The sequence below is a fragment of the Hypomesus nipponensis genome, chromosome 7 (assembly GCF_054491055.1).
Source record: "Hypomesus nipponensis isolate SF chromosome 7, ASM5449105v1, whole genome shotgun sequence".
NCBI classification, from domain to species: domain Eukaryota; kingdom Metazoa; phylum Chordata; class Actinopteri; order Osmeriformes; family Osmeridae; genus Hypomesus; species Hypomesus nipponensis.
Window position 1 is genome coordinate 14,116,377 of NC_140367.1, and position 26,969 is coordinate 14,143,345.

Below are 26,969 nucleotides of genomic sequence, written 5' to 3' on the forward strand. Positions count from 1 at the left end.
ATTGCTTTGGGCATTTGCTGGACTGCCTAGGATTCTAGACAAGATTTGTACAGTGCAGATAAAAAAAAATATTTTGCCAATCTTTATTGGTATGAGAAGATATGGCTATCCTGGTTAGGATGCCATAGTGACTGAGTTACCAAGCTCAGTTTCCAGTGTGTCAGACCCCTGTTTGGCTTTGTCAGCAAAACAAACCATAAATACGTTCAATACCACAGAGAACTTTGGTGAAAAGGACAAAAATACCCTATAAGAGGTGAGACTACAACAGAAGTGGCAAATTTGTTGATTTGTTTGGTTCACTTCATTAAGGTGATCAAATATAATTTACGAAATGTGAATAGCATGTGATTGTGATTAGATACATTTCAGAACATTTTAGATGATACAGTTGACTGAAAAACAAACAATATAATATTTTATAATGTGCACAGGCCTATACCGTGGGTGGCCTACAGTATAATGCTAAGCCTCCTCTTGTGAACTTGTAACACAAAAAAACAAACAAAATAACATTTACAGTGTTTTTCCCTTCATTTCTCTGGAAGCTTTTAGCTTTCATAAGCTTGGTCTCTATGAACCTGCTGGTTTGCTAGCATACTTCAGGATACAGTTGTACCAGCATGGCCTTCTGTGAGGAGGCCTGTACTGGCTCACCACAGCTAAAATGTAGTGGTCGCATTTGCAAGGATAATTATCCTGAGGTCATCTATCTAAGTCACTACGGAGCTGTAGAAATTTTACAGCTCAATCCTAGTACAATTACTTAAGTTTAGTTCTGTGATTTATCCAAATGTCTTTTTTTCCCAAACGTCAAAAATACTTTATGTATGCTCAAGTGTACAAATCAATAAATGATTATTGATGAGTGTAGAGTTAAAAACCTTAAAACCCCCTGAAAGAACATTTGAGGTGCTTGGTATTCATTCAGGTATACAGTAGATAAAAAGTCTTGGTGTGACTTGGTCAAGTCCCTCAAATAACAGGCACTCTGGAAATGGTTGTCACGGTTCTTCAGATACATTTTGGGTAAAACTGGACACAGCAGTTATTGGTTCTGTACGAAGTGGTAGTTTAATTTCCATGGTAACAAACAGTGGTGTTTTTTCTGTTTCGTTTGATCTGATTTGTGATGTTGCCGAAACACCCAGGTGCCATACAGTATGAAGAAGAAATACATTCATAGAACTGACCTGTCTCTATCACTTATCACTCAACCTTCTGTTCTATGAAAAGTTTATCTTGAGCCAAATATCTTCTCCATGGAGCAGAGTGTGACGAAGTATTTGGTGGTCAGTCAGAGGAGAGGAAGGGGACTGGGTAAGGGTTTGGAACCCCCCTCCATTCCCACCTCACAGGTGTGTGTCCTCCTCATCAGGAATGTCATCTTTCAGAAGGTTGTCGATGGGAACAATCCAGCTGTCGTTGAACTCTCCGTTCAGGGCCATCTTCTTCTCCTGCATCTCCGGCTGGACCTCCATCACTTCTAGCGTGGGGTTGTCATGGTAACCGTTCTCCACCGTCTGCAGCTCCTCTGTCAGGTGTTGCTGGGAAGATGACGAGGCACGTTAGGTCTGAACTTGTAGACCTGCCACTCCAAATGAAGAATAATCCACAGTGAATTATATAACAGCATGAATGCCACCCTACCTGGTTCTCACAGTAGGGTTTGCGTTGGCGGGAGGCATAAATAGCTAAGCCCACTATTATGGCCAGCAGGGCTCCACAGAATGCTAGAATGGCGATGAGGGTCGTTTTGTCCTCGGATATCTGAAGGAAACAGAGCTCCCACTTTTAATACCTACACAATCCCACCAAATACACTCTCATCATTCCCTGGGTTAATTCAGGAGGATAAGATGGAAATGACTTTGCTTGTTACCTCAATGTTTGTCCCAACCGATTTCTCATGGTAGCGACGAGCTAATGTAGGATTCCCTGTAATACAAATTGGGAACTGGATCATAGTCCATCTACTACTGTAGAAGTTTCTAAAAGTTATATGTCACTGCTTTTTTGGATTTTTTTGTGTTTAACTTGCACGGCTTGTGTACCTTTGCCAATTAACATTATGCTGTCAAACTCTGTTTTGCCTCCATGCTCCCGGACGGTCAGGTTGCAGGTGGCTTCCAGCATGTTCTCCATCAGCCACTCACACAGCTTGCTCAGGTGTGGTTTCTCATGATCCTGTCAAAAGAAAAACTCTGTGTCTGTCCACATCAAAGCCACAACAAAGTGACAACAAAGTGACAACCGATGCTGCGCTGATGTCTTTTTCACCACAACACCATATCTCTTTACACTGGTGGAGTGGAAGAGAAGATTAAAGGTGACTGCACAAAGAGAGTCAGGGGGAATTAGAGCGGGTTGGGTGAAAGATGGAGATCAGTGCAAGTGATTCTAATAAGACAGTTTTTCCAACCCATGACTAAAATATATATTTGTATTCCATAATAGTATAAGATATACCTTTCTTTGTCCCATAATGGGGAAATTCAGGCATTGCAGCAGCAAAGTGTGTGTTCTATTTAGAGCAGGGCTGGTTGTATAGTCTCACAGCAGCAGGAAGGAAGGACCTGCGGTACCGCTCCTTTATGCACTTAGGGTGAAGGAGCTGGTCGCTGAAGGAGCTTCTCAGTGCAGAGACAGTGTCCTGCATGGGGTGGGATTCATTGTCTATCACGATGATAGAGCACCACGGAACGAGCACCGCTACTACCTGACGGCGGCAAACAAAGAAAAATGCTGCACGGCACCGTCTCAGCAAGCAGGGGGGTCTGCAGCTGCCTAAAGAGGGTGCCAATATGCCAATTACCCCAAAACTGAAATGATAAATAAGAGAAAAACGCACAGAGATGTCTTTTTTTAAATGCTTGTGCGCCCCCCACGTGACATTAAAAAATGCCGCCCCGGTAAGCCCGGGCCTAAAACAGCCCCTGCCCTCCCATGATGCACAATTTCTCTCCATGGGTACTATAAGTAGGTACGTGATAAAAGTGGAAAATTGACAAATATTACCCCCTATTCACACCAGACACATCTGCAGCGCATTGCGACGCGGCTTTCGGACCTGGCCTTTTATGGTGCAATTCACACCCGACGTGGCGCGTTTCAGAAGCGTCCCAGACGCGGGACTCTGCGCAGCTTCGCGAGAGATACGTACTTTTCTATTTTTAACGGAGGTCGCGTCCAAGCAAAATACAAAATAAAAGTCTAAAAATTGGGGGCCTGTTCCATAAAGCAAGTTTACCAAATAAACGGGAAAGTAACGTGCCTTGCTTAAAATTGCTTTATGGAACATGCCCCCGGTCACTTCAAAATAAAAACACTGTGGGCCTCGATGTACTAACTTTTGCGCCCACTTCAGACGTATTTCTTTCACAACGTACGCGTAAAAGCATGGCGAGGTATGTACAAACATGCCGCACTGAGGTAAAAGCGCAGATTGCCTGTGGCGGGTACTGAAAATGGTAAATTGCGCTTTTCCGTGTCATGCATATGCATTCACGGAAGGGTCAAGGGGAAAGTGGGAGTTTCCCATAAAGAGATGGGTGGGGATGCGTAAAGTGTTCCTAATTATGTATTCCGCGGTATGTACAAAAACATACCGCGGAAAGCGCGCCTCTAGTTTGCAATGAAAATTCTCCGCCTCTTTTTAAGCAGGTGTACACCAGTTTCGCCTCCTGGTGAAATGGCAGCAGTAATCCAAGCAAGACGAAGACATAAACCAAGGATACTTGCTGAAAGAATTTTTGCCACAAGGATCACACTTTTTCAGTTGACTGGACACAAATTCATTAGCGTTACAGATTAAGCAGCCATGCAATATTACAGTTACTGGAAGAAATCAAAGATGACAATCGAATTTCCGACTCAGTTCACATTCCATTCCAGCAGTCGTTAAAGTCCTTGCTACATTACAAATATTGGAATTAGGATCATTTTAAACAGTCATCGCTGTTTTGTAGTGTTGTTTTTGGCGGCCTGTTTGAATTTTAGTTTGAGTCTAGCCTTTGTGTCAAGCTGTCATTTTAGTTTTTATTAGTTTTAGTCACGTTCATACTCTTTTTAGTCTAGTCAAGTTTCAGTCGACTGAAAGTCTGAGCATTTTAGTCTTATTTTAGTCAGACTTATCCATTACTATTTTCGTCTAGTTTTAGTCGACGAAAACTGATGACATTTTAGTCTGGTTTTAGTCAACAAAAACTAATGACATTTAGTCTAGTTTAAGTCAATGAAAATTGTATTTTAGTCTCTTTTTAATCAAAACAGAAGTAGTCTAAGCAGTAGTCTCGGTAGGCATAATGCCAAAACCATTTGTTTTATGTATTGGTCTAGAATAAGGTATTCAAAGTCATGTTGTTGGTCCAAATTCAGATCAGTGTGATTGCTATGTGAATGACAAAACTAGCTACAGCATTTGGCCAACAAGGGATGCTTAGTTGTTTTTTTTTTTTTTTTTTCAAAAAACCAACCATGAAGAAACACAACAATGGTTCCCAGTTGCCCCTGCCCGGAAGCGGGTCACCGGGGCCCCCCCCTGGAGCCAGGCCCGGGGGTGGGGCTCGATGGCGAGCGCCTGGTGGCCGGGCCTTTTCCCATGGGGCCCGGTCGGGCACAGCCCGAAGAGACAACGTGGGACCCTCTTCCAGTGGGCTCACCATCCGCAGGAGGGGTCATGGGGGTCGGGTGCAGTGTGAGACGGGCGGCGGCCGAAGGCGGGGGCCTTGGCGGTCCGATCCTCGGCTGCAGAAGCTAGCTTTAGGGACGTGGAACATCACCTCGCTGGCGGGAAAGGAGCCTGAGCTGGTGCGCGAGGTAGAGAGTTTCCGGCTAGATATAGTCGGCCTCGCCTCGACGCACAGCACGGGCTCCGGAACCAGTCTCCTTGAGAGGGGCTGGACTCTCTTCCACTCTGGAGTTGCCCTTGGTGAGAGGCGTCGAGCTGGGGTGGGAATACTTGTTTCCCCTCGGTTCGGTGCCTGTACATTGGGTTTCACCCCGGTGGATGAGAGGGTAGCCTCCCTCCGCCTTCGGGTGGGGGGACGGGTCCTCACTGTCGTTTGTGCTTATGCACCAAACGGCAGCTCAGAGTACCCACCCTTTTTGGAGTCTCTGGAGGGGGTGCTGGAAAGCGCTCCTCCCGGGGATTCCCTCGTCCTCCTGGGGGACTTCAATGCTCATGTGGGCAATGACAGTGAGACCTGGAGGGGCGTGATTGGGAGGAACGGCCCCCCCGATCTGAACCGGGTGGTGTTCTGTTGTTGGACTTCTGTGCTAAACACGGCTTGTCCATAACGAACACCATGTTCAAGCATAAGGGTGTCCATATGTGCACCTGGCACCAGGACACCCGAGGTCTCAGTTCGATGATCGACTTCGTAGTCGTGTCGTCGGACTTGAGGCCGCATGTCTTGGACACTCGGGTGAGGAGAGGGGCAGAGCTGTCAACTGATCACCACCTGGTGGTGAGTTGGCTCCGATGGTGGGGGAGGACGCCGGTCAGGCCTGGCAGGCCCAAACGTAATGTGAGGGTCTGCTGGGAACGGCTGGCGGAACCCTCTGTCAGAAGGAGCTTCAACTCCCACCTCCGGGAGAGCTTCGATCATGTCTCGGGGGGGGCCGGGGACATTGAGTCCGAATGGGCCATGTTCCGGGCCTCCATTGTTGAAGCGGCTGACCGGAGCTGCGGCCGCAAGGCGGTCGGTGCATGTCGCGGCGGTAACCCTCGGACCCGGTGGTGGACTCCGGAGGTGAGGGATGCCGTCAAGCTGAAGAAGGAGGCCTATCGGGCTTTATTGGCTGGTAGGACTCCTGAGGCAGCTGATGTGTACCGGCAGGCCAAGCGTAACGCGGCTCTGGCGGTCGCGGAGGCAAAAACCCGGGCATGGGAGGAGTTCGGCGAGGCCATGGAGAATGACTTCCGAACGGCTTCAAAAAGGTTCTGGACCACCATCCGGCGACTCAGGAGGGGGAAGCAGTGCTCTGTCAACACTGTATACGGTGGGGACGGTGCGCTGCTGACTTCGACGGGGGACGTCCTGGATCGGTGGAAGGAATACTTTGAAGACCTCCTTAATTCCACCAACACGCTTTCCGACGTGGAGGCAGAGTCTGGGGACATCGGGGGGGGCCCTTCTATCTCTGGGGCCGAGGTCGCCGAGGTGGTTGAAAAGCTCCGCGGTGGCAGGGCCCCTGGGGTGGACGAGGTCCGCCCGGAGTTCCTTAAGGCTCTGGATGTTGTAGGGCTGTCTTGGTTGACACGACTCTGCAACATCGCGTGGACATCGGGGACAGTGCCTCTGGACTGGCAGACCGGGGTGGTGGTTCCCCTCTTAAAAAGGGGGACCGGAGGGTGTGCTCCAACTTTAGGGGGATCACACTCCTCAGCCTCCCTGGGAAGGTCTATTCAGGGGTCCTGGAGAGGAGGGTCCGCCGGATTGTCGAACCTCGGATTCAGGAGGAGCAATGTGGTTTTCGTCCTGGCCGTGGAACAGTGGACCAGCTCTATACCCTCCGCGGAGTCCTGGAGGGTACGTGGGAGTTCGCCCAACCAGTCTACACATGTTTTGTGGATTTGGAAAAGGCGTTCGACCGTGTCCCTCGGGGGCTCATGTGGGGGGTGCTCCGAGAGTACGGAGTACCGGATTCCCTGATCGGGGCTGTCCGGTCCCTGTACGACCGGTGCCAGAGTTTGGTCCGCATTGCCGGTAGTAAGTCGAACTTGTTTCCGGTGAGGGTTGGACTCCGCCAGGGCTGCCCTATGTCACCGATTCTGTTCATTACCTATATGGACAGGATTTCTAGGCGCAGCCAGGGTGTTGAGGGGGTCCGGTTTGGTGACCTCAGGATCGGGTCGCTGCTTTTTGCAGATGATGTGGTCCTGTTGGCTTCATCGGGCCGTGACCTTCAGCTCTCACTGGAGCGGTTCGCAACCGAATGTGAAGCGGCTGGGATGCGAATCAGCACCTCCAAATCTGAGGCCATGGTTATCGACCGGAAAAGGGTGGAGTGCCATCTCCGGGTCGGGGAGGAGATCCTGAACCAAGTGGAGGAGTTCAAGTATCTCGGGGTCTTGTTCACGAGTGAGGGAAGAATGGAGCGCGAGGTCGACAGGCGGATCGGTGCGGCGTCCGCAGTGATGCGGGCTCTGCATCGGTCCGTCGTGGTGAAGAAGGAGCTGAGTCGAAAGGCGAAGCTCTCTATTTACCAGTCGATCTATGTTCCTACCCTCACCTATGGTCACGAACTATGGGTAGTGACCGAAAGAACGAGATCGCGAATACAAGCGGCCGAAATGAGCTTCCTCCGCAGGGTGTCCGGGCTCTCCCTTAGAGATAGGGTGAGAAGCTCGGTCATCCGGGAGGGGCTCAGAGTAGAACCGCTGCTCCTCCGCGTCGAGAGGAGCCAGCTGAGGTGGCTCGGGCATCTGATTAGGATGCCTCCTGGACGCCTCCCTGGTGAGGTGTTCCGGGCACGTCCCACTGGGAAGAGGCCCCGGGGAAGACCCAGGACACGCTGGAGGGACTATGTCACTCGGCTGGACTGGGAACGCCTCGGGGTCCCCCAGGAAGAGGTGGTGGAAGTGGCCGGGGAGAGGGAAGCCTGGGCCTCCCTGCTTAGGTCGTTGCCCCCGCGACCCGATCCCCGGACAAGCGGAAGATGACGAGACGAGACGAGACGAGGGATGCTTAGTACACATGCAGTCAGTCAGGTAGGAACTAAGAACCCAATTTACACTCTCTCATACAAACAAATACATACGCACACACACACAGTATGCCTACACATACTAGTCACACATGGTAACCCACTTTACATACTTACAAACAAACACACACACGGTAGTCACACACATTCGTCTCAGTCGGTATCAGCTCCAGTGGCCAACGTTTAAAGGGGGCGTTGTTAGACATAAAGCTCTACTGGGGCACAGGCACCTATTCAAATCCCTTGTTTTTCTTCCATGCTTGCTGCGCACAATGTACTCAGCTATTAAAACTCCCCTTGCTTAACCCACAACTGGGGCACATGCCCCAGTAAAAAGGGCCTAACAACGCCCCTGGTTTAAAGCCAACGTTAAAATGAGACACATTAAGCACAGCCTCACAAGTTATCTGATAATAATAACGCGACTAAACAAGACGTATTTTGTCTCGTTTCTATTTTGTAGGGCTGTGAAATGTTTTTATTTTATGAATCACAAGTTTCTGTGGATTAATCATGATTAATTACATAAGCTATTACCGATTTTCCGAATTTTTGTCATTAGTGTGCGTCTTTGATTTTGCGGTAGGCCTACCTTGATGCTCAAGTCAGCTGTTGCCACTCGCAAAACTTTGGTGAACCCCTCGTCCTCAACAATATCAATCGGTCTACAGCTTTTTGCAATATATTTGGCAACTGTGCTAGTCATCTTGTCACAGTCAGACTTGGTGAGGGCCCTACGCTGTTCAGTGAGGGTGGTTTGGCGCATTCTACTTGAACTCCCCTCGCCGACCAACGCATGCTTCGCGTTGAGGTGATATATGTTACTTTAGGCTGGTATTGCTTCGGTGAAACGATAACATTCAGTCATTTAGCAGACGCTCTTATGTAGAGCGATAACGTCTTTCCAGAGTGTGCATATCACTATTATATTTTATTGGATGTTCCATCTTAGTTTTTTTGGAACACGAAATTCTCATCCAGAAGTTGCAGATTGGGTGGAATTGTGGTTATATTACGTTAAATGCGTTAAACAAAAATAACGAATTAATCCTGTAATTTAATCATAACGCGTTAACGAGTTATTTTTCACAGCCGTACTATTTTGTAAACTGCATTGTCTGATTTTAATTTAACTTAAATTTTATTCTTCAACAATATTGCATTATACATTTAATATAGTCCTCGTCACATTACCAGCATTTACGTTGCATTTCGTCTTGTTTTTGTCACTTGATAAAGGTTCGTTGACGACATTTAGTCATAATTTTCGTTGACGAAAGCAACACTACTGTTGATGGCTGATCCATGATAGAAATGGAGAAGGAGGCCCATTCAATTGCGCATTTAAATGCTCACAATTTACAGTATAGTGGGTGGAGAAGGCACTGATTATCCGATGAACTGCAGGTTTGGTAAATACGACGTAAGCTGACCATGGTTGGCCATGGCGCTGATAACGCTACGTTTGCAAATGTATGTACATGAGGCCTGTGTGCCTTAAAACACTGTGTGCATTAAAACACTGTGTGCAACTCCCGATCGTATTTAACTTCATTTTACATCATGGACGACGAGAGATTCATCCTAGAAGTTGAGCAACACTAGTTGTATAACACCACAAATAGCCTTCACAAATTATTCTTCACGATTTATACTTCTGCGTTTTTACGCACACGCACACGGGGAACGCCCTTTCCTTCAAGAAACGCCCTCTGCATGTCTTCGCAGAGCCCTCGCAGAGCTCTGCGTGCGCCTCCTGATTTTCCTGACTATCCGTCTGTCCATGCATCTTTTTACGGATACCCCTTGGCTATGATTGGTCCGTATTGCGTCAGCGGTGGGGGGCGGGGTTGCCGTGACCAACAAGAGAACAGAATCCTTTGACCGCCATTGTTGTACGTTTTTACAACTCTAATTTCAGCTAAACAGTACATGTAAATCAGCATCTGAATTAAAATGTGACGAGAAAAGGACAGTGTAGTTGCTGAAAATGTGCTTATTTTATTGATGAAATGGTTCATTAGTAAATTTGCTCCGACTTTTCGATAACCTAGCTAGCATCGCAGTGCAGCGTCATCTACTGTTCTGGCTGTGAATTGCTTTCAGCACGCAGAGCCGTCGGAGTAGTATAAATTCAACCAGTCCGTCCGACTCCGTCCGACTCCGTGCGTGCGTCTGTCCGTTAACGGAGACGCAGAAGTATAAATCGGCCTTTAGTATCTCACGAACGCGCCACTACAACTGCCTCGCAGCTTCTCTTCTGAAATTCTGTAAGGCCGCGGTGCGTCTGGTGTTAACTGCACCATTGACTAGAGTGGCCGTGATCAACCGCAATCACCTTCAACAGTTACGCTGCAGCCGTAACTCGCCGAAGATGCGTCCGGTGTAAATGGAGGTTGAGAGTAAATCATAAAAATATGGGTATAAATTAGGGATGCACCGACTTGGAAATTTTGGATGATACCAATAACTCCTTATATTTGGAAGCCGTTACATGCAAATACAAGATAAATATATGTATTTTTTTTTACAAAAACAAAAGGCAAACAAATACAGTGGCCAACTGCTTTTATTAAAACTTTAACTGCATAACATCTAGATACTTCTTTTACCTAAATTATCAGATTTCTTAAATTTTACAATTAATTATAGCCCACATTTCTATGGCCGACTTTCTTTTATATAAAAAAAAATATATTGCCTGACAGAGAAAATTAAACGGGGTGGAAATAATCCATAATATATTGGCTTTAATTTTTCTGCCAAATTTTCTTATCAGACCAGTAACAATAACACTAAAAATAAACTTTATTGTCTTTAAATGTATCGTCCAATACCGATATGGCCGCTGATATATTGTGCATCCCTGGTATAAATACATATTTAGACAATATAAATAATATATACACATATATTTTATATATATAATATAGGTGGTGCTTCAGGAATCAGGAAAAAGGGATACCGGCCTAACCTGTATTCTGGATATCCAATTTTTAGGGTTCCTCCGGTAGGAGGAAGGCTACTACATGGTTTTCTGATTTTCGAAACCGTTTTTCCGGTAAAGGCAATCAAAATGTGCCGTTAAGCCAGCCAACAGGAAGTTGGGTTGTATCTCAGCAAATCTTTGATGGATTCACACCAAACTTGCTGCGTGTACTCGTTACCCTCTTCTGAGGATGTCTAAAATGTTTTCTGGGTTATTTGACTGCTTGGACACCTCATTGCTGCTTGCAGCTATATTTGGAATTGGTCAGATTTGGTATCCCCTTGGTAAGTCTGCAGCATTGATTTTTCTATACAGTTACAATTTGTCAAGAATAAAAAATGTTCAATGGTCGCAATGTTTGGAGGAATCCGCCATTACTGCTTGCAGTTATATTTAGGATTCCTCCGTAAGGAGGAAACCTATTGTTATTGGTGGTTTTATTATTTGTAATTCTTGTACCATGGGAGTCAATGGCAGCCCCTAGACCCCATCGACAACTTTTTGTGAAATTTGGCACACTCATTAAGGACAGTTTCTTCTATACCTACACCAAGTTTCATGTCTCCCATTAGACCACTCTAGCGCCACCAATGGGTCAAAGTTGGACTTGTGTTTACACACGCAACTTTTGAACCGTATGACTCATTTTCAAAAATGAGGTACCATTGGATTCCCTGGATCAAGCCGAGTTCAACGCACACCATGGCGTTAATTTCCGGTTATATAGATTTCCCGCCATTTCCGGTTTTATCAAAAACCTTTGAAAGCCTACTCCTCCTACAATTTTTGTCATATCTTCTTCAAAATCACCAGAGATGATCTTCAGACCAAGCCTCACAAAATTTATCAAAGGAATTTTGATCCTCATAACCGTCTGTCCGGTACAGCCAATCAAATTCATCAGAAAAGCCGCAAAACAGGATGTGAAGTCATGTCTCAGCAAATCTTTGAGATATCAACACTAAACTTGGTAGATCGGAGGAAGACACTACAACATGTTACCATGTGCAAAGGCAAATTCATATCTCAAAAAATGATTGATATAAAGCAAATTGAACTTATCGCTAACGCTAAAATTATGCTTTACACATCAGCCATTCAAAAACTGATACTCTGATTCAATCACAAGTTCATATGAAAACTCTTGAGAATGTTCATAACACAAATCTGTGAAAAAGTTGACTGTAAGATGAAAGGTCGATTTTTGGTGAATATTTGAAACATGCTTGCTTGGCTAATTTCTAGGCAAATTTCCAATGAATGTCTCCCTTGCTCCTCCCCGCGCGTGCTCCAAAATCTCACACACACTCAGCCTTCCCTTGACACACGCGCGGCCAAGACGCACACGCAACATTTCAGGAGAGTGTGGGCTGACCAAGCCCCCACTCATTCCTTGGTCTTTAGCAAAGGCCCATGTGGCTCTTGATGGTATTGCATTTCCGATTTTGTATGCAATGGTAAAAAGGTCTCAAATCCTGAAACATTGATAGTGTAGGCCGAGAAACACTTTAACAAAAGCCCATGTGGATCTTGTTGGTATTGCATTTCCGATTTTGTATGCAATGGTAAAAAGTTATAAAAATCCTGAAACATTGATAGTATAGACCAAGAGTAACTACCACACCACAAATGGCCCACCATTACCCATAGGTGGCGCTACAGGCCACGCCAAAAAGCACAAATATACAAGGCTTTCTGGAATGGATAGGCTCACCAAGCCCCCTCCCTTCACTTATTGGCTTGAAAAAAAGGCCCATGTGGCTCTTGATGGTATTGCATTTCCGATTTTGTATGCAATGGTAAAAAGGTCTCAAAATCCTGAAACATAGATAGTATAGGCAAAGAAACACTTTAACAAAAAGCCCATGTGGATCTTGTTGGTATTGCTTTTCCGATTTTGTATACAATGGTAAAAAGTTATAAAAATCCTGAAACATTGATAGTATAGACCAAGAGTAACTACCACACCACAAATGGCCCACTATTACCCATAGGTCTTCCCTTGACACACGCGCGGGCTTGGCAAGACGCACACGCAACATTTCAGGAGAGTGTTCCTTGGTCTTTTGCAAAGGCCATGTGGATCTTGATGGTATTGCATTTCAGATTTTGTTTGCCATGGTAAAAAGTTATCCAAATCCTGAAACATTGATAGTAAAGGCCAAGAGTAACAACAACACTTTAACAAAAGCCCATGTGGATCTTGTTGGTATTGCATTTCCGATTTTGTATGCAATGGTAAAAAGTTAAAAACATCCTGAAACATTGATAGTATAGGCCAAGAGTAACTACCACACCACAAATGGCCCACCATTACCAATAGGTGTCGCTACAGGCCACGCCCTAAAGCACAAAGCACTTCACTTCTTGTGAAGATTAAAGCGCTTCACTTCTTGGCTTGAAATAAAGGCCCTTGTGGATGTTGATGTTATTGCATTTCAGATTTGGTATCCCATTGGAAATTCTGCAGCATTGATTTTTCTATACAGTTACAATTTGTCAAGAATATACATTTTTCAATGGTTCGCAATGCTTTACACGTAAGCCAGTCAAACAAGTTCATATGAAGACTCTTGAGAATGTTTAGTACACAAATCTGAGAAAAAGTTGACTCTAAGATGAAAGGTCGATTTTTGGTGAATCTTTGAAACATGCATGCTTGGCTAATTTCTAGGGAAATTTACAATGAAATGTGTCCCCTGCTCCTCCCCGCGCATGCTCCAAATTCTCACACACTCATTCTTCCCTTGACACGCGCGGGCTTGGCAAGACACACACGCAACATATCAGGACTGTGTGGGCTGACCAAGCCCCCACTCATTCCTTGAATATCAGCATAGGCCCTTGAGGACCTTGGTGTCATTGCATTTCCTACTTTGTATGCAATAGTAAAAAGGTCTCCAAATCCTGACACATTGACAGTACAGGCCAAGAGTAACTACCACACTTTACCCAAAGCCCATGTGGATCCTGTTGGTATTGCATTTCCGATTTTATATGCAATGGTAAAAAGTTTTTAAAATCCTGAAACATTAATAGTATAGGCCAAGAGTAACTACCACACCACAAATGGCCCACCATTACCCATAGGTGGCGCTACAGGCCACGCCTTAATGCATAAAGATACAAGGCTTTCTGGAATGGATAAGCTCACCAAGCCCCCTTCTTACACTTACTGGCTTGAAATAAAGGCCCTTGTGGATCTTGATGGTATTGCATTTCAGATTTGGTATGCCATTGGTAATTCTGCAGCATAAATTTTTCTATACAGTTACAATTTGTCAAGAATAAACATTTTTCAATGGTTCGCAGTGTTTGGAGGAATCCGCCATTACTGCTTGCAGTTATATTTATGAAGTGTTTCTAGTATGTCTTGTCAGCAATTCTAAATTTTACATTTGATTTTAATGGTGGTTTTAATGAAATGTCGACGTTGTTAAACTTACCTCTGTTCCTTTGGACATAAAAAACTGTAGAAAAATAAATAGATACATGTTTATGAGATGGAAAATGAATACAAACATTGCCATTGTGATGTTGTTTTTGAAAGTAATCTTGAGAATTACAAGGAATCTTGTTTAGACTTTTTAATTCTCACGTTAAATGCAGGTTTGACGGTTATTGTGTTTGTTGTGGTGACCAGTACAGCTGGAGTCGAAACAGCGTTTGAAGGAGTGGTCTTGTTCCAAGTTGTAGCTCCTGAATTGCCAGGCTCAGTTGTGGATTGTTCCTTGCTCATGCCTGCAGCACCACCATTAGGACCCGAAGTAGAGTCACTTGTAGTGCTATGAACAGGATGATTAGTTGGGCCAATAGTAGGCTGAACAGTAGAGCCATTGATAGCATTAAGACCAGTGGTATGTTTACCAGGAGAGCCAGTGGTAGATTTACCAGGGTCAGTGGTAGGGCTATCAGTATAGCCAGTGGTAAGGGCACCAGCAGGGGTAGTTTTTAAAAGGATAGTAGTATTATTAGGGACAGGGATAGGGGTGCCTGTAGTGCCAAAAGTAACAGGCATAGTAGCGATACCAGTAGAGTTACCAGTAGGGCCAATGGTAGAATAAACCGTGGAAGTAGATTTAAAAACCTTTCCAGCTGTAGGGTCAACAGTAGGCTCAGTGGAAAGCTGACGAGTGGTATTAGTGTTACCAGAAGTGGATGGGCTAGCAGTAGTTTGATTTTCACCAGAAGTGCAATGAATCAAGAGCCCTGGAGAAAAAGAAAAAAAAAATAGTTGAATAATTTGTCAATAGGCCCAACATACAGTTTTCTACAAGGGTACATTCCTGGTATTCTCTATTTCAAGTAAGCAGGACAGGATGCACTACACAATAACCAAGGAAGTACCCCACCCACACCACTGGGCTGGCCCAGGCAGTCGGAACACTTCTATGCTAGAAGGGGATCCAGGGAACTTAGAACACTGCCTTCCATATGTGCCAACAAGAATTTTCTTCATTAAATTCAATTAACCAGAATTATTAATGATTTTTTGGACATTCAGCATACAACATTTTAAATTTTGTATGCAGGCAAGAATGCTAAATTATGCCAAAAGCTATATTGTTTAACAACAAATGTTAAAGTAGACATTAGCTAGTTAACAAGTTACAAACTAGATATATAGGTTATTATTTCCTAGTTATAGTATTACAATCCAAATCAGTAATGTCATACAAATTGAACAGTATACGTGATCCTTGGGCTAAATTGTCTTCAATCATGTGAAAGAGGCAGTACATGTGCTACAAACTGTTAATGGGATGGAAGCATGCACTGTGCATGCAGTGAATTGCAGTTCTTCTTCCAGGGAAGGGCCTCCATCCCTCCTCCTCCCCTACAGTCTCACTTTCATGTCCTCTATAAAGACTACAACAACCACAACAAATATTCATAAGGCACATTTTAAAATGACCCATGATAACCAAAGCGCTGGGCCGACAAGACAACCACAAATGCAGGAAACACTGACACGAACAAGAAGGTACACAGCTCGTAGGCACGAAGAAACAACACATGGGACTAGCAGCAAGCTAAGCGTCAGACACATCAGGAGGTTTCAAACGCTGGTAACCACAAGGGGGACAGTTTCTTATGTCATAGGGAAGCACACTAGTAGTGGGAAGAAGTTCCAACCCATGATTAGGAAATGTTTAATGGTGAAAAAAAATCTAATGTTACTCAACATAGCAGACTTTGCTAACTGACTGGGTTAAGATCCATTCTGGCTATATCCCTGACAGACATTTCAGAGAGTACGAGAACTGACCCCACGTCCTTCCTGTCCCCTGAGGTCACTGGGTACTCTGACTCACTTTTTTCTCACTTCACAGTGTGTACATACATCTATGTGTGTGTGTGTGTTTAAGGGATACATTGGCAGGCTGAAAGACAAAGCCTGAAATGTGGACAGATTCCAAATCTGATTCCAAATCTGTCTGTTGTCTTTTGGTGTTTTGGTGCTGTGAAGCATTTAGCTTATATGCTATTGTCTTCAGAGGCGGTAGATGGCTGGTCAATAGTGTGTGTGACTGTGTGTGTCTCGTCTTTGTGGAGACACACTAGTGGAGGTCCGAGGGAGCTCCCTGTCCTGACGCCTTGTTTAGACTCAGTGGGCTGCAACCCAATCCTGTTTAGAAAGAGAGCTTCTATCCGTACACAGTCACAGGCTATCAGCCACCGGAGGGTTGAGACTTTTTGAATTGTCCTGCCTTCCTACCTGCCATGTTGTAATCACCCACGAGGCCTTAGGCCCCCACACAGTTAGAAAACAGGGGAGGGAGAGAGAGGAGAGGAATATGGAAAGATTAAATAGGCTGTACAGTGAGTCTAAATGCAGCCACATGCTTTCTGTTTGCCCAGTGCTGGTGAGTGTGAGTGTGTGTGTGTTTATATACACTGCCATTCCAGATGACCATCTCTAGCCACCAAGATCGATGCGTGTCTGATTGTGAACGCCTACCGTAAGGGCCCAAAGGGAGGAGAGTAAATAAATAAGTGTAGCTGTCGCTCCAGACTTCTCCAGACAATGAGTCCCTGTTAGGTGGCGGGGCCCAGACAAAGACTGCACAGCACTGCAAGGCCCCGGGTTCGGCTCTGCCAGGAGGGTGTACTCTCTCCACTGGCCCCCCCACTAAAGCCCTGAGATGGTGTCTTATTGAGGAGGGTAATTCAGCTAGATCGACAGGGTGGAGCAGGGAGTTGGGGTGGATTGGGGAAGAGGGAGGGGGGGCAGCTTTACACGGCACTTATTCTCCATGGAGGATAAGGGAGGAGGGGGGTCTGTGAATGTGAGAAAAGCCGTGCGAAATAAAGGAGAAACAAGGGAAAGGGAGCAGAGATGGATGGGAGGGGGGAGTGGAGGGGGGTCTCAACTGCCGTGATCCAACCACCACATTTACACCGACGTGGGCTCTCACTCGCAATGTGGCATGCACACGCACAAACGCAGGCATTCCCAGTCCTTAGATACCAGGGTGGCATGTGTGTTTGTGTAGGTTTGAGCAGTGGGGTGCGCACAACCATTGTTGTCTCGCATATATATTTTTATAATTATTTATTTTTGCCCCCTTAAGGATCCGTCAATATTAGGACTACATAGACAACGTTGGTGTCAAAAGTTTAGTATTGGTAGCAATTGAGTTGCTCGTATTTGTATTTACGTTCCGTTGCACGGTTTAGGCTGAAATTCAGCCAAACTTAACCCTGCCCACAAAAACATTTGGTCGGGAAGTTGGGTCTGGAGGGTCTCGTATTGGGAACAACTACATAAAACCAGGATCTAGGCGGACCAATGAAATTGCCAGGGCGGGCTTTATACGATGATGGACAGATGATTAACAGTAACGTAATCAACAACGTCACGAAAGAGCCCTTGGGTTGAATTTGTTTTCAACAAACCACATATTACGTTGCTCTGACTGTTGTAGGTCTATCCAATTGAGCGAAGAGGCTTTTGTTTTACGGGTTCTGTTGAAACACGCCCCATAGTCACAGCCCAATCGCTTCCAGCAAACTTTTGAATTAGCCATTTCCCCCTAAATAAACCTCAAGCTTATTTACGTGTTTGGGGGCATATTATCAGTCAGCAGATGGTACTGTTTCAATTGCAAATCCATCTGAAAAATACTGCCGGTGACAACGTTGTTAGAATGGCTTGTTTCAAAGGGGGTTCAGCTTGTTTATTCAATGGACTCATCTGCAACCGACGCAAGCAAGCACACCCTACAATTTCCCCTGAAATTGTATCCTCTCTAGTATATTAAGTACATTTTCTCAAAATTGCATTTTTATACTGCCGCAAAAACACATTTGTTTAGATTTAAGATAATATTTGTGTAAAAATCTTGGGTGCCTATGGCTTTTGCACAGTACTGTAAGTACTTACATGCAAACAGATCCAAGCTGCCACCTGCAAATAGATACAAGCTGCATCCAATGCATAAGCACAACCCTTTGTTTACCTCGAGAAGAAACAAACTCTTTTTTTGAGGGAGAATTAGGGGAGGATGCTAAAGGTGATGAGCCAGATATGAAAGGTTTTGAGATAGTCAAGGGAAGGGAGTATGTTTGTGTGGGTGAGTGTGTGTGTATACCTATGCATGTGTGTGAGCTTGTATGAGTCAGAGCAGGACGAGAGAGGGGAGGAGACCGGAAGTTGAGCAAGGGTCCATGGCAGTACCAGCTACTGTACAGGCTTGATTCATGAACACCTGGGAATGGAGTGAGAGAGGGGCTGGGTAGAGTAGGAGAGGTGGGTTAGGTGGAGTAGGAGAGAGTGGTTAGGTGGAGTAGGAAAGGTGGGTTAGGTGGAGTAAGAGAGGTGGGTTGTAGGAGGGTGGGGTTGGGTAGAGTAGAGTAGGAGGATGGTGTTTGGGTGGGCTTGCTTATGGACATCAGACAGTGATGGAACCAAAGGTTGTACTGTCCAACCGTTTACACTCCCTAAAGAGACAGTTACTGAGCTAAGGAGGTACTGTGGGGTTCTGGATAAGACAGAACTGTGCCATTGGTGTTACCCACCCCCACAGCCCACCAAGGGAAACCCCCAAACATCACCTGACACTTCAAACACTGTCTGCCTATTACCATCTCTGCTGTTTAATCAATCTTGAAGTGCTACAGAAGGCCAGGCAGGAGAGGTGAACTCGAGGCTGGGAATCCGCCACCACACCCTCCCTGGGAACAGGGATGTTGATAAAGGGGGTTTTCCTATCTATTGTTCTCCGTGCTCTCCTAGACTAGCCTGAGGAAGCCCCCTTTTGCCAAGCAGCATCCAGGACTGAAGGCCCTGTCTAACTTAAACTGAACTCTCATGACTAGATGGGTGGTGAGTCAATGGTTAAGAACTGGGCTACGCCCCTGGAAGTAATATTTGATAACCCTGATACCACCACTTTGATCAAAGAATTGTAAAGAACAAGCTTTTGTCCAAAAATGTATATTAAGCCTAATGACATGTAAGGCAATAATTAAGATGGACATATTATATTAGCCAATTCGTTATTTCTGACCTTGACCGCTGTGGGGGGTTTCAATTATGTTGTTAATAAAAACTTAACCATTTGGTTTGGAAAAAGGGATGACAAGTAGCTTTTCGTTGTTTTTGCACAACCTCTAAAAAACAGAAGCTCTCCGTGAGGCGAAGAGCAGGTGCGACCTGCACATAATTAAAGAATAACACTTTACTCGATTCGGGAGGCCCTTCTTATGCGGGTCACGGGAACACTCCATTATGCGAGGCCGTTCTCTCTCCTCCTGCTCTCGAGTATAGAGCGGGCGAAGAGGTGGGGGGGAGGGACTGAGGACCCACTGGTGAAGTGAGGGAAGATGTTTGAGCTCCGTGGACCTGACTCTCTCTTTCTGTCGTACCTACCAACGTAGTTCTTGTGACACTTGCAACTCTCCCATGTAAGCTACTAAAACTCACGGGGCACTTTATGTCCACACAATTGGTTTTCATATAGGGCCTATACACACTAGATCGTGTGGCGGGTAATGGTGTAGAAAAATGCATTAGGCTAATCTCTTTACATTAATCCATCCTCTCGATTCTCAAATACGTCTCTGAACTTGAGTCACCTTCATTATAATGACATTATCTTGTTATATTGAAACTTGATCATAGAGTGCACCTGTCCTAGATAGTTTTCACTACACGTGCTTCTCTGCATGTCATGAAGACCTGACCATTTGTCCTCATCCAGGACCTCAGAATTAGAAAACAAGCTAACAGTTTTCATGCAGAATAGAATAGAAAACAATAAAACTTACCACATGAAACAAGTGCCCACACGATTCGCATCTCCGTTTTCATCTTGATTATTTCTGCTTATAGCCTATTGACGTTAATTATAAGTCACTGTTCACTGTTGATTTCAATCCACGTCTTAAAAGATTTAAAATTCTAAATGCTGAATAACTGTTGTTGGTTCTCGATGCTGACGCTGTTCTGTTACGCCTATCTTCTTGATTTTGTAGGCCGTTTTGATGAAAATGATTTTGCCGTAGTTATTGTTTTTCTTGAAAGCCAAGAATGCTTTTGTGCGTCTGCCCTTTTCTCCCTCTCTCCGAATCGGAGATTTGGCTGAAAGTTTTTCTCACGTCTCCTTGGCTGCGCCAATTGTGCACCGTAGTGACTGACTCTCTCTCCAGAGGGGCTTGAAGACGTATTGTGCTCTGGAAGCGTTAGCTCCGTGCTCAGTTCAGATCTCAGTCTGCTCAACAAGTGTTAGCTGTGTATGCACTGCCCATTCCTAAAGACTGGCCTGCTTATCATAAAAGACCATGAAGTGGAGATCCATGCATGCCCGGCACCGGTCGGGATTGGGTGGGACCTGGCACGCCCTATCAATAGGCCACCTATCCGCCCCTCCAATAGTACAAAACATTGTTTTAATGTCTATTGTACCTATATACTTTCATTAAATTATTAAATTATCATTATATTCGTTTAAAAAGTGGATTTGATTTGTGCTTGCTAAAAAAGTTTAATTTCAGTAAGTCTGGAAACCTTCGATATTGAAATAGATTTGGAAAGTCTGAAAGCCTACGAATACTAATCAATTATTAGTAAAATGCTTCTGGGGCAGACTCAGACTCAGATTTATTTTTTGTATAAATATATATTTATATATATATTATATTTAAATTTGTTTTATTCTTAGATTGTTTAGTTCTTAGAAACAGTTAAACTTTTGTACCTTTACTTAATTTAAGATCCATATATGTTTATTGTTTACACCTCCCTGCCACAGCCAATTCCATGTTTGTATAATAGTCCATGGGCCCAGGCATATATCGGTACCATCTCAGGAAACCAAACTTTAGGGCTACTAAGTTATTGGTAGGGACCACATGATTATTTCAATATGTGATAACTGTTCCAGAACAGCAGCTTAGTGTATGTATTTTGCATTTTTACCATTTTACCATTCTGAGATAGACGTTTTGGGGGGAAATCACACAATGGATTATTGATTAATCAGAAGGTTACCGGTTCGATTTGCGGCCGTGCCACTGACGGTGTCCTAGGCACTTCACCCTACTTGCCTCGGGGGAATTGATTTATTATCATTATTTACGGAATGTTGTGTGTCCCATATGAATGCCACAGTCCTAATGGATCTGTACCTGGTTTGCAGGGAAGCACAAAGGAGGACCATCCAGCTGGTTACAACAAAGTTGTAGACTTTTCCTTCCCCTACCCCCGAAAAGCAAATTGCGGCTGAATATATGAAAATGACAATATAGCTCAAAGTGGCAGAGCTGGAGTCCACGCAGGAGGAAGCCCGAATGCTTCTGCATGAGGCTGGGTACAAGGCTGTGGTGATCACTGCCAAAGATAGAGATGTCCTCGTGCTGTGTCTTGCCTTCAATAAGGACACCCCATGCCCCGTGTATCAGAAGTGTGGTACGCAAACCTGCACACGTTTCCTAGACATTGACAAGCTTACTAGATCGATGGGAGGCAGTGTCTGTGATGCCCTGGTTGGACTGCACGTGTTCTCCGGTTGTGGTACGGTCAATGCCTTTGCAGCCCGGGGAAAGATGGACGCCTTGAAGCAAATGAAGTTGGGTAAGACGTACAAGAGGCCTTCAGTCAGCTCAGTCATTCATGGGAAGTATCCACCAAGTTCTTTCAGAAGCTGCAATAGGTCACCTGCCACATTTACGTGCCGTCTACTAACACCACGAAAGTCAATGAACTCCAACATTAACTCTTCTGTGCCAGACGGGGATAAATAGAGTCCAGTCAGCTTCCACCATGTGAAGACTGCCTCTTCATGCACATCCTCCGTGCAAACTACCAGGCTGCTATTTGGAGGCGCTGTCTGCAATGCCAACCCTATGTTCCAAGTCCCAAGGGTTGTGGATGGACCACTGATGATGAAGGGAAGGTGGCCATCGAGTGGATGCAGGGTTCTCCAGCATCGGATGCAGTGTTGCAACTGCTTTTCTGCAAGTGTGAATGGTCGTGCAAACTCCTGGACTGCATGTGCCTTTGCCAATAGCCGGAAGTGCACTGACATGTGCAAGTTCAAGTTGCGAACCTGCAACAATAAGAACGCTGATGTCGAGGGAGAGGTTGTAAACCTTGAGGACTTTGATACTGATAACAGTATACTACAAATATGCATGAGTAAAACATAGTACATGAACATGTCACAGTAGTGTGGTGAAATTTGGGTTATCCGTAAATTTCACATTTTGGACGCTTGTTGGAACTAGGGTAGGGGAAGGGCAATTCCTTTGACTGTGGTAAAAGCTTGTAATATATTCATAAATGTTTTCCTCATACAACATGTGCATGTTGTAGGCTTCTTTGGTTCAGTAGCACTACCCAGTGAACTTGTATGACAATATTATAAATGAAAATGTACTGAAAATCACTATAATCAACAACATTTTTATAGGCCCTATTGTTTGCCCCTTTCTTCCATAAAACAAATTCTGCCTTCAGGATTGACAGAAAGGATTATTTTGATGGTATAAATAAAGCATTTCAGACATGTGTTTGTGGTTTGTAGTTCATTCTAGCCCCATTTGGAAACAGCAATTGCATCATTAGTGAATGTTTCCGAGTTTGCCTTTTCGCTTTCATTATGCGGAAGGTACCCACCCTCCATTCCAGAGATGATAACTACCAATAAGCTGCTAGTCTGTAATGGTTATCACATCAAAATATGATCAATATATATACACCAATTCAAAAATCATAACTAGGATTGGTTTCCTTAGATGGTACTGACAAGTGGAATTTCTGGCCTCGGCCCATGGACTATAACATACTGTACATGGCGAATAAACCAAATTCTGATTCTGAGTTAGCGACATAGCATATCAAAGGAAACCACTCATAAGCACTGCTCCTTCTCTTTGGGTAATGCCAAAAGGGACCAAGGCAAACATTTGTGCAAATTAAGAATCTTTCATTTACATTTAGCAGACGCTCTTATCCAGATCGACTTACAGTAAGTACGAGACAAGTAGGGTGAAGTGCCTTGCCCAAGGACATGTCATTTTTTGGCACAGCCAGGAATCTGGCGACCTTCAGATTACTAGCCTGATTCCCTTACCGCTCAGCCACCTGCCTCCTGATCCTTCTAAGGATACAGACTTCCTTTAAATTTAAAGAACCCCATACAGATAAACTTTTAGAACTTTAGAATATAATTTGCACATGCAGTTTGTATAATCATGATTATTCATAGCTCTTCCTTTTACTACTGGTTCACAATGGAAGTCTAATTTGCTTTGGAAGTGGCATATTATGCATATATAGTAACTAGTGATATGTTTGTTTTGGGGATTGGGACTAAATCAGCCACAGTTTGACTCCATCAGGGGAGAACAGAGTTGACTCCGCTGATAGCTATGACAACAGGAATTTAGACTCCCTGGAATTGCTTTCAAAGTTCTTTTGATATTTTTCCATTCAACTTTATCCAAATATGGCATAACTTGCGTCAACTCACAAAAGTCCTGAAAACAACAACAATTTAATAAAATTAAATTATGGATGACCTCTAACTCAAAGTGCTATTTTTAATAATATTTCTGATATTCTGCACCTGAGCGATTTTGACACACGCGGAAAGAGATCCATAGAATGTGATGTAAGTAATTTACCAGGGCTACTGGTTATGGGAAATTAGGAGAACAAAATAAGTGCGATAGGATCAGGGGTGTGGAGACTTCCTGGGCGTTTCTCTCCACTGGGACTGTCACGATTCCGAATAAGGCTGTTTGGATGTGGAGCCCTTATGCATCACATCCTCTCACTCCAAGGCCACACAACAAAGACAACATGATAAGATGTGTGATTCCTTGAGTCATATTGTAAGTGTGTTTATGTGCGTCTGTTTACTTTACATGTGTGTGGGTGTGGGGGTTGTGTGTGTATGTCAGTTAGGGGGTCTGTGTGACTGGCATCAAGTGTCCCTAATTCCAGCAGCTGGCCAGAGGTATTCTGTGTTGGTATTAGAGACAGAGTAAGTTGATCATTGCACTCCTCACGGACTTCAGCCTCCGTTAAAGCGATGTCAGTGTGTGTGTGGAACGTTGTCATCTTATTCATAGCAGGAACATATTCAAGTATTTGTTGTGTGTTAACCTATTTAATTATGTTCCCAATGGTTCAATTTATATGAAAGATAATTTGATTCCAGTCTTCCTGAGGCTCATCTGTGCCACATCCTAGTCTTCATCTCATCTCTAAGTAAATGAGAGTGTCTGCCTCAGTGCTAGGCTTTGGTTATCAGGGGTATATCTGGCTCGCTGCTGGGTGGATGCTTGGACAAATACACTCTAAATAAACGTCTGCGAGGTGTGTGTGTGTGTGTGTGAGAGAGGGAGAGATGTGCTGGCCCCAGTCCCAGTCCCTCCACTCCGCCGTTTCTTTCCTGTTGGTGCAGTGGCTCTAGTGTCTGCAAGGCAGCCAGCATTCTGAGGTTCTTGTCTTACCTCACCCTCAAATTCGACGCCACCCTCCTCCTCCCCCTTGCCTCATGAGTCTCCCTCAATGGAGAAGGGCATGCATGGAATGCAAGAACACATTCTCCTTTGCACACCCCCTACCCCGTCTATCACCCCCTCTCTCACACCCCTCTCGCACCCCCCAGTACCACAGTTCCCTCACTCCTCATCCTCACCCCCCCATGGTTTCCTCACTCCTATCATTCACCCTCACCCCCCACATGGTTCCCTCACTCTTATCTCTCACCCCCTTCTCATTATTGTACCTCAACCATAAGGACTGTATCCTTAATACCCTTGCCCACAATTTCATCTCCCATGCCCCCACCCAACCTCTGGCATTCCTCCTTTCTTTCCACACTCAACCAACCTCAGCTTCAAGTGTGTGACACACCCATTGCGTACTCTCCGGTGCGTGGGCAACACTTTACAGGCCAGCCCATCAACAGAGCAGCAGTTATCAAAGAGCTTATAGAGGGAGGATGTGTGGGGAGGATGGGCCTTTACCCCTCTCTGTCGGGCACTGTTTCACATCTCTAAATAGAGCAGCTTCCCCCAGCGTTGACCAGATGGTCAGAGCCGAGGGTTACTATGGAGAGAGCACCGGAGAGTTACGTACTCCCTAACACCATCCCACCTCAGCTGATCCCTTCCTGGGCAGGCCAAGGGAAAAAACTGGGCTAGTTGGGAAAGGAAGGGGAAGCTTTCCTGACACACAAAAATGAGATTTTTTCTTAAAATTTCATGAAACCCTCAACCTGTTCACTAAAAACATTTATACATTTTGTTTTTATTTCACGTGTGAAAAAGTCAGGTACTTGAATGGGCATCTTTAGTCAACATGGTTTACACACCTCACGGGGTGAGTGTCTTATGATGAAAATAAATAAAAGCAGTTTTGCGGATATAAGTTTGCCTGTGTGTGTGTGCCCTGTGTGTGTGTGTGTGTGGGAGCACGAAGAAAGAAACACAGAGAGAGTATTGTGTAGCTGTGTGGAGGAGGAATCCAAGCTCCATGCTCAGTGAGAAGACCCAGAATACACCACACCTCGTTATCAGAATCCTGGTACCAGCCGGAGACACTCTAATATGTGTGTGTGTGTGTGAGTGCGTGTGTTAGTGGGGGAGTTTTCGGCAACCAAATACTTTTCATGGCAATCTGACTGGGCAACTCCCTTGTTCCCCTAACCCCTCAACTCTGTAACTCGCACCTAGCGCTCCCTTGAAGGGGGGGGCAGGAAGAGGGCCAGGGGTTAGAGGTGAGTGGAAGGATAGAGGGGGGTCAATATGGTGAACCAGGGGGTGGGGGAGGTGTGTGGTATTTGAGTTCTGTATCTGGATTCAGGAAAGAGGGGTTGTGGATGACATGCAGGGGTGAAAGTAGTTTTTATTTCTTGGTGGTACTGTGATACAGGTTTAATGCGCGCACAGCGTGCGCCGAAAATTTCACTTAGCCTAATTATTTATTATTCATTTATTTGTTTATTTACTGTATTATAGTCTAATTATCAAGCATTCAGTAAGACTTCTTATCACTCTAGTTTCACTGTTTAACCCACCTGTATTTGTTTTTGATGAGGGTCAGGCAGTCAGGTAGGCTACAGCACATGAGTGCCCAATCGGCAGAGACAAGAGACAAAAATTTTGCTTGCCTTGTCGCAACAGGCTTGTGCGTGTGTCGTAATTTCTTACCGGTACGGCGTACCGGGAAGACATTTCTTACCAGTACGGCGTACTGGCTGGTACCGGCTTACTTTCACCCCTGATTACATGGTCGGGGGAGGGCAGGAACTTCATGGAACATTCTCCAGACTCGATGTACACAAAGCCTGAGAGAAAGCTATCTCCCCGATGACTTGGACGGTAGCCTGGGGGTCAAACTGATAGACCGATCTCTCCTGGTGATGCTGAAACAGACCCCGGCTGTATCTCCGCCTGCTACCGTGGGACTGTGCTGATGGTAAACAGGATGGCCGGATTCACACTGGCTGAACTGGCTCTATCACTGGCTCTGCAGGCAGCTGGGCCTTTTCCCCCACACAGACTCAGGAAGTATCCTGAGGAAATCTGCCCAGCCGGGATGGTGCACATAGACCAGGGGGAGTTGTTATTTATAGCATGTCTTGTAAAGAATGGGAGGACAGAAGGAACAGGCAGGAGTGTATGATGAGGTTGGAGGAGAGAGGGAAAGGGAACAGGCGAAACAGGGGAGATGCGTGCATGAGGATTCTTGATCGCACAGACAGCCTGTTTATTCACAGAGTGGAACCAGCACAGGAAGCAGCCAACAGGA

The 26,969-nt window shown here is 45.1% G+C and overlaps 1 protein-coding gene across 1 annotated transcript; it reads right to left on the reverse strand.

Annotated features, from left to right (window-relative positions):
- Nucleotides 1–69: 69 nt before the first annotated feature.
- Nucleotides 70–20,463, reverse strand: podxl (podocalyxin-like). The gene is made up of 7 exons (XM_084701098.1): nucleotides 19,973–20,463; nucleotides 14,298–14,908; nucleotides 14,146–14,169; nucleotides 2,055–2,187; nucleotides 1,883–1,938; nucleotides 1,651–1,770; nucleotides 70–1,547 (listed from the first exon to the last, which is right to left on the reverse strand). Exons 1-7 carry the CDS (start codon nucleotides 20,013–20,015, stop codon nucleotides 1,353–1,355), a joined length of 1,182 nt encoding a protein of 393 aa, XP_084557224.1. The 5' UTR covers nucleotides 20,016–20,463; the 3' UTR covers nucleotides 70–1,352.
- Between the last annotated feature and the right edge of the window lie 6,506 nt (nucleotides 20,464–26,969).

Coding starts and splice junctions, on each gene's coding strand:
- podxl (XM_084701098.1), bottom strand. CDS start 20,015: ATGAAAACGGAGATGCGAATCGTGTGGGCACTTGTTTCATGTG. Junction 14,909..19,972: donor GTGGGCACTTGTTTCATGTG/GTAAGTTTTATT, acceptor CTTTTTCTCCAG/GGCTCTTGATTCATTGCACT. Junction 1,939..2,054: donor CATAATGTTAATTGGCAAAG/GTACACAAGCCG, acceptor TTTGTATTACAG/GGAATCCTACATTAGCTCGT.